Source organism: Pinus tabuliformis, chromosome 4_2 (assembly GCF_031772625.1).
Source record: "Pinus tabuliformis cultivar Carrire ecotype Pingquan chromosome 4_2, CPIR1, whole genome shotgun sequence".
Classification (NCBI taxonomy): Eukaryota; Viridiplantae; Streptophyta; class Pinopsida; order Pinales; family Pinaceae; genus Pinus; species Pinus tabuliformis.
The window spans coordinates 1,057,029,069-1,057,043,393 of record NC_142304.1 but is presented as its reverse complement, the minus strand read 5'-3'; the positions used below and the strand labels follow the sequence as shown (position 1 = coordinate 1,057,043,393).

General features: G+C 39.8%; 1 protein-coding gene across 1 annotated transcript in view; it reads left to right on the top strand.

The window, feature by feature from the left end:
• The first annotated feature begins 599 nt into the window (after positions 1–599).
• ABCD1 (peroxisomal ABC transporter 1) overlaps positions 600–14,325 on the top strand; it is a 263,688-nt gene continuing 249,962 nt past the window's right edge. Inside the window, exons 1-3 of the mRNA XM_089424535.1 lie at positions 600–851; positions 961–1,465; positions 2,777–2,975. Coding sequence (XP_089280661.1) covers positions 2,914–2,975 — 62 coding nt within the window. The 5' untranslated portion in view covers positions 600–851; positions 961–1,465; positions 2,777–2,913. The remainder of the gene's footprint in view (positions 852–960; positions 1,466–2,776; positions 2,976–14,325) is intronic.

Below are 14,325 nucleotides of genomic sequence, written 5' to 3'. Positions count from 1 at the left end.
ATTTTGACATTGTAAAAGATTAGAAAGATCAATATTGTAACAAAGATTGTGAAAATATTTAATTATAATCTAAATATTTTAATCTGGAAAAGTGAATCTTCAACCGCCCTTTTTTTATTAACAATAATTATGGTTTTGGAAATGATTATGGTTTTGGTGGGATTTTATAAAGTATTTAACAGATGGAGAATTAAGTTTAAAATACTCCATCGTTAAATTATATTAATACGATTTTACATATTTAATTAAAAATTTAATTATAATCTAAATATTTTAATCTGGGAAAGTGAATCTTAAGCAGAGTTCGTAGATCAGGAGCTTTCACGCAATCGGACCAAAATCTTCGGCAAGCTACAATCATTAAACCCGAAGATTCTTGCCACGATTACCACGCACCCCTCTGAGCAGAGCAGAGTCTTATTAACACCACTCAGACCGTGGGTTGGGGGACTTTTGGTGCTGCTCTAGTCGAGAAAAGAACGGGGTACCGGCTGCAGGCGGTTCAATGGGCAAGCGCCAACCGGCCATCAGCGTTCGCGTTCTAACACGGGGAAGATTCTATCCGAGCCCGCAAAATATAAATAAAGACCAAGGTAATTGGGAGAAACGACCAGGGCTCCAAAAGTCATGTTTCCAGATTCTGCAGTGTTGGTTTCAATTTTTTTGTTATTATGTTCAATTTGTTATCAGCATCTCTCGTGCACGAATTCTTTAATTATTTGTCAATTCCGTACATATAGACGTATATAATTGAGAGCATATCCAGAGCTACAGAGTAGATATGTTTGATTCTTTGTCAAGATGGAGGATTTGTCATTTGCAGAAATCGTTCATGAATTCTCCCTTCTGAGGTACTTTTCATAAAAATTATACAATGTCTTTCAGTAAGATCTCAATCCCTCATAAATTTATGTTATTGTATGGTTCAATTTGAATCAAAGCAGAATTGTTTGATTGCAGAAACCCTTTTAATGTTTCGGGTAGAAGATACATGCATATTGCTTGAAGGCTTTTGCATTAACTCAAGACAAATCAGTTTGCATAGTGACAGGAATGGATATGGGTTTTGCTGACAGTTCTGATTGGAGAACTGGGTATGTGGGGGATATATGACCCAATTGAGATATCGCGAGTTAGGTCTTTGATGTTCCACGCATGCGGTCTTGGTTTCAGGCCTCAACGGGGCTTAGATATGTGTATTTATAGTCTCGGGTTTGGTTTGGAGAGGATGTATAGATGAGTTGTCAGTTTCAACGGCGTGTTCAGATCTTGGTGTCTCTTTTGGCCATCCGCCGAGTTATTATTCTTTGTAGAGAATTTAGTGGGGCAGCTTTGAATTAATTTAAAAATAGGCTACTCGAAATCAAAATCAGTGAGCAGGGCGAGGAGTGGTTCTTCTGGTAAATTCAAAGTCAAGTTCAGTGGGAAAGGTTGATCATCTGGTCCTTCTCATCTAATGGACAAGGTATCTTAATATATACATCCACACACATATATATAAAGATCCCATAAACCTAAAACCCAAGAGAGCACCAAGAGCGCACAGTAAAGTGAAACCTAATTGAGACAGAGAAACTCCAATTTGCTGCAGCTATTTTGATATGAAATAAAAACATTCCGATTCTGCTGTCAGTGTTGAAGCTGATGTTGTGTTTGTACCATACATGAACTTACAATCTGCTGCATTGCTTCGGCCAAACGAGCAATCTTGCCTTTACGGATCTAGGTGTTCCGCTAGGTTCTGGTTATGCTTTCCAGTGAGTGCTGGGTTCTTTCATAGTCTTATGAGATGAAAATGATAGTTTGTCATCATCCGAATTCCATTTTTACCTGTTAATGAAAATGGTTTAGGTCTCCATTGCTTCGTCCAAAAGGGGAAACTTGATTGGATCAGTCCAGGTGTCACACTGCTAGGTTCTCACATGGTTGTGCATTCTAGTGATTGATTATTGGATTCTTTCACGACTTTCTGAGAGGGAAACTGATCTTTAATCACTCGCTGAATTCTTCTTTCTTCTGTTCACAAAATCGTTCATGTTTTCATTGCTTCAGCCAAGAGAGGAATCTTTATTATACCAGTCTATGTGCAATGTTGCCGGGCTCTTACATGAGTATGCTCTCCATTTTGGGTTATTTCACAACCATCTGAGAATGAAAATGGCTTTCTGGTACTTGCCAGATTCCACTTTTGCCTGTTAATTAAAACGGTTTATGTCTAGTGCCATCTGACCTAGGTGGGGCATTTCTAATTGGCACAATTCGATTGTCAGCACTCTATAGATAGTACGTAAGAATTTGCAGTGTTTGGATACTTATGATGCATAGTAAAATACTACATATGCTATTAAAAAGACTGGGTTCCTTTTCCTCACATTTAGGTAAGAATGTTTGAATTGGAGTGTTTCAAGATAGTTATTATAGCTTAGCATGAGTTGGAACAAGTAATGCTAATTATCAAGAATGGACACTAGAAAGGCGTACAAATTACTTTGCAAAAATGGCATATGCATTGATGTAAGGAACATATGAATTTGGAGCAGCAAGGAAGATCTTTATATGGTTTTTGACTGTACGGGGACTAAGTTTTCAATGAAGAATATCATCATAATGTTCACGCTTTATCTGGTTATTTTTTCTTCTTTTGTGCTGTCTCTACAAACAGCATTTTTTTAACCATAACAGAATTACATTGATCTGCTGTCTCTACACATAGCATTTTTTGCCCATAACAGAATTACATTGATCTCAATTCATGACTGAGGTTTTGTGACTGCAGAAACTGGAGAGAGTTACATTTCCAATGTGAATATCTTTTGAGAACACTGGCACATGTTTCATAAAGCCTTTTGGAGAGATTTTCCTTCATAAAGACCAGTTATTTCAGCATCACAATAAATAGTCAGTTTCACCAACATGTCTTCACTGCAGCTTTTACCGACAGTGAAAAAGGGCTCCTCTTTCTATCTCTCTAGAAGGTTTGTCATATTTACTTATCTTGTTTCCTTGTGGCATTATTCAGTAATGACAAACTTACATCGTGTGATCTGTATACTCCTTATTTGCATGCAATTGTTAACTTTCTTTGACCTCTTTACACTGATAGATTAAATGTGGAAAATATCATTACTGACTAAAGCATATGATGTTCCAATTTTGGACACAATGATTTGCTAAAGCAAATGGTCACTTTTCAATTTTTTTTGAGAAAATAATTGCATGTTTTCAGTGTTACACATGGATGTGCTCCTTACAGTTGGGGGTGCAACCTTGTGCTCTCCATGTTCCTGGGATGGCAAAACTTGCTGCAAAACGTTTCACAGCACCTCCATAAAGCAAAACATAGGGTGAAATGTTTCACATGAATCAAGGGATGCTATATGTGTGTGGGGTCGCCAGCACCCCCCTTTCAAATCAGGGGTGCCTGTGTGTGTTGCCTTGAAAAATTAAAAAAGTCGAAACAAAAAATGAAAACCCTAAAACCATAAGGGATAACGTAATTGTGTTTGTATCATCTACCATGATGATTGATGAAATACTATTAGATGTATCACTTACGTTTTCATAGTTTTAAAATTTCATTATCTTATGACTTTAGAGACAGGGTGACCTATGCAAGGAATCTTGATGTCCTACTTGCCGCTCCCTAAAATGTGAAGGGTGTCTCCATATGTACCAAGACTGTTTTTCTCAACCCATGTGTTCCCATGTCCTGGAAACTAGGTGAACACACTTTTTCTAATGGGGTGCTGAATAGAAGCAGAAGCAATATGATGAATGTTGACTTGTAGTTTGTAAACTGGTGGCGTGATAAAATTTTCCTATATTGCATTATTGCCTCACTGCTCTTAATTTCCTTCTTAAGTACATTTTGCTGGAAGATTCTTCCGAACAATTGTATCAATGGATGCTGACTCTTATCGCATTGTTGGTTTGAATTAAATTAGAAATAACTTTTTGTTCTTGCTATATCATGCTTAACTTTCGTTTTACCATGGGATCAATCTACTCTGTAAAGAATCTGCCTTGCAGCTCAAACATACTTTTAGCCCATCAGAAACGTATTCGTTTGTCTTCAAGATGATTGTGGCGTTCCTTAGATCCATGGTGATTGTATGGATGGATGTTGTTTCTTATAGCATTTTTGGTTTGAATTAAAGTAGAAATATATTTTTGTTCTTGTTATATCATGCTTAGTTTTGTTTTACTATGGGATTAATTGCTATGTAAATAATCTGTCCTTGATCTGTGATATGTGCTCCCATACCCAGTGCCCTGTTTTGTAGCTCAAACATAGTTGTAGTTTGTGCTTTTCTTTCTTGCTCTCCCTTCTTTGTTTTAGTTTCTCTTTTTCTTCTTTCTCTTCTCTCTTTCTCTTTTTAGTCATTGTGCTTGTTATTTGTCTTTTCGTTGTTTTTGTTTCGTCCTTTATTTATGTCTTTCTTTCCTTTCCTATTTGGACCTATTACTATTATTCTTTTTATTTTTATTTTTACTACTTCATATTTCTTTTATCCTTATATCATATTCCTTTTTATTTCTTCGTATTACTATTTCCTTCTTTTTATTTTCATTTTTATTATTTTTATTTTTATTTTCTTGTGCTATCTTTTTGTCCTCTGTTGCTGCTGGTTGTGCCTAGGGTTTTTCTTCTCTTTTCTTCCAGCCAGCATTTCCCTCAATCTCCCTTCCCTCTTGTATTTATTTGATCTTGCTGCATCTCTGCCCCTTGACCTTTATGTCCTGATGATGGAACCTCTTTGGGTTTCAAAATGTCTACTAACAGTGATGAGCACTGTGGATAGTCCAAACTCTGAGACTCTAAAAATCCTCATCACATAAATATGAAAACAGTGATTAGAAAACTATTCCTTTGTCCCCAAGGTGATTGTAGGATTTCCTACACTTTGTAGGTGGTCTAACCATGGTTATGGAACTTCTTTGCACTTGCTAAAAAGTTTGACTTGCCTATTATTATATATAAAAAGTAGAATTAACAATAAAAGATGAAAATGCTGTTAGAAAAAAAATTAAAATATGCTTGCTCACTCATGCCTTGATCATGCGTGCACATTGAAAACCATTGTCTAAGGGTTGACTATCGAAATGTTATGTGGCTGCTAAACACCTATCCCTAGTAAAAGCATACCATATGAAAACTGGCTACCTTGATGAGCTGTGCAATATTTTTTTTGTAAGCTTGGCAGTACCTTTCATTCATTCATTTCTAATCATCAAGCAGGTTACACTCATAATAAGCATTCTGTGGCCTCAACCTGCCCGGCGGGAAACTAAGTCTGTTGGCCATCCAAAATTTAAACAGTTTGAGTCTACCTAGCATGGCCTTATAGCCTTAACGTCTGGAAACCAACTACATACCATATAACTGTAAACAAAATTTCAAAACAGCATATACATCAGGACATAAAATAAAAAATGATATCAAACATGATCTGTCAGCATCTATTCATCAGATGACTCCACCAGAGCGAGGTCTTTTGCACTTGAGCCTGGCAGTTCAGATTGCGGCAGACAGGGAATGTGACGCTCAATTCGACCAAGGTGGGCATTCTGCTGTTGTATTTGCATTTGTATCAGCTGAAGTTCTTTCTGGATCTCCTGAAGACCGGGGTCAGGATTTGCAGAAGCAACTGGATAGGACATAATGGCTTTGGCAACGATGCTCTTCATCAGCCAGAAGAGATGGATGGACTGCTTGTACAAGGTAAGACGACCGCGGGTATGCCTAGGATTGAGAATCAACCCACTCCAATCCTCCGTCGGAGGTTTGATTTCTGCCTTCTGGTTTAATTCCGCCTCCCAGGACGAAATCAATTGTTTAACCTGGGTGAGAGTCCCTCTATTATAAGCCTGGACTGTTCCCTGCAAGATCTGGGCATCATATTTCTGGCCTCGTTGCCTTGGAGGCTTGCCTGAAGTCGATCCCCTACCCTTTCCTTTTCCAACCTGAGAATGATGAGCACGACCTCCTTGTTCAGAGGCATCGACACCCAAACAAGATTTAACCATGGTGAGAGAGGACAGACCACCCTTCGTCAGATTCTTCGACCCTGTCCCCACCCGTGATCCAACCGGCAGCGCAGTGGACAGAGAAAGAACTTGTTTATGCAGACCTGGAGTAATATCATAACAGCAATTGGCATTAAGCATGGACCTAAAAAGAAAACATAAAACAGGTGCGGCTCCTTCAGGCACTGCACCACATCCAGAAATGTGAGCCTGCGCCAATATACAGAGGAAAGCATGTAACTCCCATGCGCTGTGTAATATTAGAAGGAATTCAAAATTTTAAAATTTTGGATAAAATTATGGGCACTAAGAACAATAATAACAACAAAAACGAAATGAATAAAATGAAGAAGTTGGTGGTGGACATGCAACAAGAAGTAAGGGGAGGAGATTCTAAATGGCATAGAAAATGTAATGGAAATAGACAATAATCAGCTAGGTGAGAGAGTAAGGGGAGGTTTAGTTAGAGATAGAAAATAAAGGAAAAAGTGCATGGGAAGGGGCATGGCTACACACCTGTGAGACTGCAGGGAGAGTTTTGAAAGAACAAAATAATGGTTGGTTGCAATTGGGTTGAAAAGTTAGAAAAGATATGATAGTTTATTAATATCCAACAAATGACCACAAAAGTAGGTCAAGGGGACTAAAGGATACATCCGATATGAACACAATGTGGGAGTGCAAAAGCAGCTTTTAAATAATGTTGAAAGCAAGACGAAGAAAGTGAAAAGAGTGTAGCATATATAAGTGTCCAGCTAGCCAAATTGCCAAGTCCAACCAAAAGCCCCCTTGATCTTGATGAACAATGGGGGGATGGGGCAACGACAGACTGTCTCACTGTTATCATTGTTAGGTACTGTGAGAGGATCTAGCTATGTGATCCTAGGGGGTTGTAGGAGCATGGAAGCCTTACTTTCCTAACAATACCGGGATGAAGGAAAGAAACTCTGATAGACCCTTGGGCTACCTGGATGAATTTGGGGGAAGTTTGACTAGCCTTTATATGTTGGAATCTCTTATTTAGTGAATCGAAAAGCTTTTTTAGAAGCGAATGCAAATGATGAATGGAATTTGGTTCATAAAATTAGATATTATAGAGTAGATTTCTGTCACAAGAGGAACAAAAAAATGGATAGTATGTAAAAGATGGAAAAGAGGAACATCAAACAATAATTTGGGAAGGATTGGATTAGAGGCTTTTGTAGAAAACCCAAAAGGAGATTGCAAACTCTTCATTGGTGAAATGAATTCAAATAGGTCCAATAAAAAAACGCCCTAAAAATGGATTCAAGATTTCAAAATTTTGACAAGAATACTAAATGAAATCAATTTTGTTCATCTCAAGAGGTCAAGAAACAAGACCACAAACAAGTCATCTCATATGTCAGTCCAAACACCATGGGTCATAGGTTGACAAGGCTTGATCGAAGGAAGACTTTTCAATGTCGCAGAGGGGGAATTTACAAAAGACCATAAAGAAGACAAGGGAATGGGAAGTAAGACCTTTTTAGGTGTACTTGTATATGCATGTATAGGTAGTGCTGAAGCATCGGGAGGAATGCTATTGGATGATAGTTAGTACTTGTAGTCTCTAGAGATCCTTGCAGAGAAGCTCTTTGAGTTCTTGAAGGAAGAGTGAGCGTGGAATCTGCATGTCCATATGTGATAATAGGCTGGCCCACTTTTTGGATAGTAGCAGGCATTGAAATTCAGTGGGTTGGAAAGGCTAACCGTGGGTTGGTGGAGCCTGTAGGAGATTTAAAGGCTCAGTTGTAAGTTGTGACAATTTAAAGCACAAATAGAAATGTGGGGTCTCTTGTAAGGATTGAGATCTTGCAATGGGCTTGTATGCTAAGTTGTAGTACTGGGCTTTACTATAGTTCATGGATTCCTACATGAAATCATGGGCTCTGACATAAGACGGGTTCTCATGCAAATTGCTTGAGCCATAGCACATCAGTTTTCTAGGAGCTGGGTAATGAGAGTGAGATGGAGGCTAGGAAAGCCCACGTTAAGCAATCAGGATGTGCATTTGGGATGAATGGTTGTGGCTGGGAGGTTTTTGCCTGATCTATTCTAACACTGCATTATATATATATATATATATATATATATATATATCTAAAGTCATTGTATGGCCTTATTAGCAAAACACTCTGTATATTGTAAAATGAGAGATACATAATAGGAGATAAAGAATCATTATAATAGAAAGAGATAAAACACCAAAGATATAAAGTGATATAATCATACTGAAATATTTTGGGCAAAAGCCTGGAATAGAATATTTTAACTAAACCAAAAAAATATAATGATAGAAAAATCGGATCTCCAAATAATTTTATACCAATCTGAACGCCACCTTAAACGATTCATCCTCCATCGCCAAGTAATTCTCACTCCAAGAAATTCTAACTCTCATCCCATACTAACTGCCATTATGAATTTAAAAAAAAATAATACAATGATGAAGAACAGATAAAATGAAATAAGTTTAGTGCAAAGTCACCCCCAACCTAAAGAACCATCAAATGAATCCCAAATAAATCCCTTCTAGAAACTATTGACATGCCTTCCCTCTAACACCTGATTCTATGCTGTTAATTTTAGGAATGTTCTATGCATAGAGCAATTTACTTCACTTTTTCATATTAGCTCAAAATCAATTCCAGATTAGCAATCACATCAGAATGATAGTCAAGTGCAGATAGAACATAAACATAAACATCAGATGACAAGCCAAGACAAGAGGACACAAGATTTAGTGCCAGCCAGGGACAAACCCCAGTGTGGGGAAACCCTTGATCAATTCTTCTTATATTCTTCAATAGTTCAGCAGAGAGAGAGAGAGAATACAAATATACAAATCAGATATTGTATAACAGCAGTAAGTCCATCATTCTGATAATGATGACTGTTCTAGGATGCAGCACCAATCAGACTTCAAATAGTCACAAGGAGTGCTGTAACTTATCCTTTTAGATGATCATCAATGCAGCAGCAATATTCCTCTGAATGCCTGCTCCTGTAATTCTAGATAGGGCACAAGGAGAAACTTTGTAACCTTCCACGCTGTCAGACAACTAGCCCCTTCAAGGGCTGCAATCCACCAAGGAGAGACTCTCCTAATCCATGCTGCCACCTGAAGTCAATACACACTGCAATGTTACCTCAGGACAGCCTTAGCTGCTTGCTATGGCTTGCAGCCTAGCAAAGCAGCTAGCTGTAGCTTATAAATTCTTCCAACAGGCCTAGTTAAATCTTGAATTCATGCCTATTCATGACCTTGATACAACGCTGTCATCTACTGTGATTCTGGCTGCGTTTAGGACTCCTTAACAGCGTCTTGAGGCCTCAGGTCACTTCTGGACAGCGTTCAAACTTCCTTGACTGCGGCTAAGTGACCTTACACTTGTTGCGGATAAGTGCTGCTCCTTACAGCAGATAAGGGCCAGATATGACAGCGTTAAAGACTCCTTGTTTGGACTGTGGATGAGGGCTCTACAATAGCTGCGGATCAGGCCTGCGGTTAGGGCACTTAGGGCTGCGTATCTTCAGCTGAGAATCGACCTCCTTCACTGCGGTTAGGGCTAGATAAAAGCCTCTTGAGACTGTGGTTTAAGGCCTCCCCTTCACTGTGTATAAGTGTCCCTTCTTGCTGCGTATATACCCTCATTGACTGCGGCCTAGGGCATCCTTAAATGCTGCGGCTAGGGCACCCTTAAATACTGCGGATAGAAGCCTCCTCTAGCTGCATAAAGAACCCTCCTTGACTGTGGCTTTGGACAGCATATGAATTCCTTAAACTGCATATAGAAGGCCTCTCCTTGCTGCGTAGATAAACCCTCCTTGACTGTGTAGAGGTCCACCTAGGACTGCATATAGCCTTCTCTTTTGACGGCGTCTAGGGCTAGGGTATCTCCTTTAGGGTAGCGTATCCTCTTTAGATCTCTCCCACCAAAACCCAAAGACAAGTGGAGAGAGATCACAAGAGATGAGTGACCAAATGATTTGAAGGCCACCTCTATTTATGGTGCAACGTTGAGGTCAAGTGGGGGTAATTTGGTTGTTGGCTGACCTTGGCGAATTGTCACATAACACAAATAAATTTATATCTCCATGAATACATGTTGGAATGGGATGATCTTTAGATCAATCCTACACCTCTTGATGAGAGGAATCCAAGAAAAATATCAACTGCCGTAAATAAAATGACCCACATGGAGTTTGGCTATTGTTGCCAATTTTTTACACTCCCTCTCAACTAGGGAGAACTCCATCTGCTAATCCATCTACCAGTTCGTACTATCTCTGTCATCAATGCAATGCCCTACACTGCTACGCTCTGCTGAACTATGAAGAAGAAGAAGTGATCGAGAATGTATCATACCATTTTCCATTGACCTGAAGTTAGTCCCATATAAAAGAGAGTGTCTCATACCACTCTTACTGACCCAAAGTCAGTTTCGATAAAGAGAGTGTGTCATACCACTCTTACTGACGTGAAGTCAGTTCCAATTGATCGCAGATCAATATGATCCTAGCATAGGGAGTACAATACTACACGATGCATCCATCAGTAGTACTATGGTCCCTATCCTCATTTCCTTGCTCATTGGCCAGATGAGAGGTACTTCCCATGAGTCCCATATTGCATGGGTAGGATGTCTCAGTAGGAGAAGGATGAACCACTCATCCTGCCTACATGTCGCCAGGGGTATCCCAGAGGAAGGTTGAACCACTCACCCTGTACACAACAAATCACTAGGGGAAGACTGAACCACTCACCCTATGATTGTGTCTCGACAGGAGAAGGATGAACCACTCATCCTGCCTACATAGCAAACCACTAGGGGAAAGTTGAACCACTCACCCTATGGTTGCTCATCGCTCCAAGAAGTACCCCCAAGCCCACCAGAGCTCCCAAAGCTCAATGTCCATATCATACAGGACCGTTAGGAGAGGGTCTCTCCATGACTCCAAGTCATTTTCGGAAGGTCATGAATTTTATCTTTCCCAGGGGCTTCGTTTGAATATCGGCGACCGCACATCAGTCCCAGAGAGATGGAGCCTTTTTGCTCCCTGTTGTACCATATCCTAGATAAAGTGGTACCTGATGTCTATATGCTTGGAGCGATCATAGAACACGGGATTCCTTAACAATCGAATCCCACTCTGGTTGTCAGAAAAGATCACGATGGTATCCAACATGTGTCCAAACTACTCACTGAAGAGCTTCCACAACCAGACAGCTTCACACGAGGTCATACTCGTAGCTATGTATCCAGCCTCAGCGGTGCTCAAAGCAACCGACTTCTGCTTCTTGCTCATCCAGGATATCGAAGCAGAACCCAAAGAGAACCAACACCTAGAAGTGCTCTTGCGATCCTCCACACTGCCTGCCCGGTCAACATCAGAATAATCATGCAACTTCACATTTCTGACAGTGTATCTCAATCCATGAAAGATTGTGCCCTGAAGATATCTCAAAAGATTCTTGGCACCAATCCAGTGAGGCTCAACTATATATGGGCTCAACATGCTAGCTGCAAAACATATATTCGGGCGAGAGTTCACTAAGAACATCAATGCTACTATGAGTTGACGAAACTCAGAGGCATTTTCCAAATCAGGGTTGACAACACTACCGCATAACTTCTTAAGTTAAGCTCCATTGGGGTAGTCACAGGCTTGCAGTCCAGCGTTCCAAATTCGGAATCCAACTCCCTCTTACTTTTGCAAATGAGAGGGTTTGTACCTGTCAGAAAGAGATCGTCCTCATCCACAACCTTAAAGCAAAGGTTTGGTTTGGCTTCACTCCTAGTGAATCTCAGCTTCATTAGATAGCTGACAATCCTCTCAAACCAAGCACGAGATGCTTACTTCAAATCATAGAGAGCTTTCTCCAACCTACATACATGAGATTCCTGATCATGAATCTCAATTTCCTCTGTTTGTTCCACATCTGTGGTCTTGCTATTACATGAGGTGAATGGTCCCCTTGTAAGTCTTCCTTCGGTACATCTCGGACACGTACCTTCATGCTCTTCTTTGAATTCAAGCATCCTTGTCACCATCTGTCTCACATCAGGTAGGGCCTTACATTGAAGATGCGCAAACCTCTGGTGCCATAGAAGAGATGTGTCACACGACATGGTCCCCAATGGACTTCTTGCAACTTGATACAAATTGCAAACCCTGAACCGAAGAGTAAAAGCATCTTTAAAATTCCTTTTCCAAACACGTACCTTTCCATTGATGAATGCCTCCTTGTAACCTTTGTTTTCCATTGTCAAAATGGACACCAAGTTCTTCTTGAGATCGGGTACATAAAGAATTTTTTGTAAATGAATCGTGTTATCCTTGTTCAATTGAAGAGTAACATTTCCTACACCCTTTACGGGATAGGTGGCATAGTCTCCAAGAATAATCTCCAAGTTTGTTTCCTCCTCTATTAGATTAGAGAGCGCTTCTTTGAATTTGGTGAAGTGCCTTGAAGCACCACTATTAATAAGCCAATTTCCCAAAGCGTCTGGAGTAGAGTTAGAGGAGAGGGCCGTTATAAGATAATACTCCTTTTGCTTATGAGAAACAATAATTGATTCTTCATACCTAGAGTTCCTTGCTTTCTTGGAGGGTCGACCATTTCCCTGATGTCCTGCATTGTCTTTTCCTTTGCCATTGAACCTGCCATTCCTTCGATCATTAAAGTAGCCCCTGGAATGATTGTGATCATCATCATGTGATGTGTCCCTTCTATTTGGATATTCCCTCGCATAGTGGCCAAACTTATTGCAAGCAAAACATTTGCCTTTCCTTCCACCCTTAGATCCGGGTTTTCCATTGAAATGCCTTTTAGATCCTGCATTATTTCTCCTTTTGGCATGAGCGGAGAGAGCAGTAGGGTTGCCTCTATTAGAAGGCATTTCCTGCTCCACCATGCTGGTTTCTTCTTAAATGCATCTCGACATCAATTCTTCAAACCCTGGAATTCTATCATTATTGAGAATAGTGGTTCTAAATATATACCACTCGGGAGGGAGTCCTCCAAGGGTAGTGATAGTAAGTTCCCTGTTAGATATGATTTCTCCAATCAATAGAAGATCATTCTTGATCTGAATGATCCTTAAGAAGTAGGAATGCATATCCTCATCCTTGCCCTTCTTAATATCCTTAACTTATTTTTGAGAAACAAAACTTGATTTGCATCACTAACCTTAAACAAGCTTACCAATTTGTTGTAGATATCCTTGGAGGTGTTCAACTCGGAAATGTAGGCCACTAGACGCTTGTCAATTGAATCTCGGATAATCTTCTTCGCTTTGACTTTGCCCTTAGTGTACTTGTTCTTTGTAGCAACTGGTGCATTTGATGGAGGCTCAGGGGTTTTACCTTTTCACGAAATCCAAAACTTCTTGCTCTTCCAATGTCAGATCCAGAGACATCTTTCATCTGTGAAAGTCAGACTTTTCACGGAGCTTGTCTTCAGCCGTGAAGTGGGATGGGGAACCCATTGAGCCTTTTGTCCTTTCCAATTGTCTTCGGTGATTGCTCTTTCAATCTTGCTTGGGCTTTGTCTTCACCTCAGCTCTGGTACCACGTAAATTTTAGGTATGTTCTATGCGTAGAACAATTTACTTCAATTTTTCATTTTAGCTCAAAACAATTCCAGATGAGCAATCACATCAGCATGATAGTAAAGTGCAGATAGAACATAAACATAAACATCAACATCAGATGACAAGCCAAGACAAGAGGACACAAGATATGGCGCCAGTCAGGGACAAACCCCAATGTGGGAAACCCTTGATCAATTCTTCTTATATTCTTCAATAGTTCAGTAGAGAGAGAGATAGTACAAATATACAAATTAGATATTGTATAACAACAGTAAGTCCATCATTTTGATAATGATGACTGTTCTAGGATGTAGCATCAATCAGACTTCAAATAGTCACAAGGAGTACTGTAACTTATCCTTTTAGATGATCATCAATGCAGCAACAATATTCCTCTGAATGCCTGCTCCTGTAATTCTAGATAGGGCACAAGGAGAAACTCTGTAACCTTCCACACTGTTAGACAACTAGCCCCTTCAAGGGCTGCAATCCACCAAGGAGTGACTCTCCTAATCCACGTTGCCACCTGAAGTCAATACACACTGCAATGTTACCTCAGGACAGCCTTAGCTGCGTGTTATTGCTTGCAGCCTAGCAAAGTAGCTAGCTGTAGTTTATAAATTCTTCCAACAGGCCTAGTTAAATCTTGAATACATGCCTATTCATGACCTTGATACAA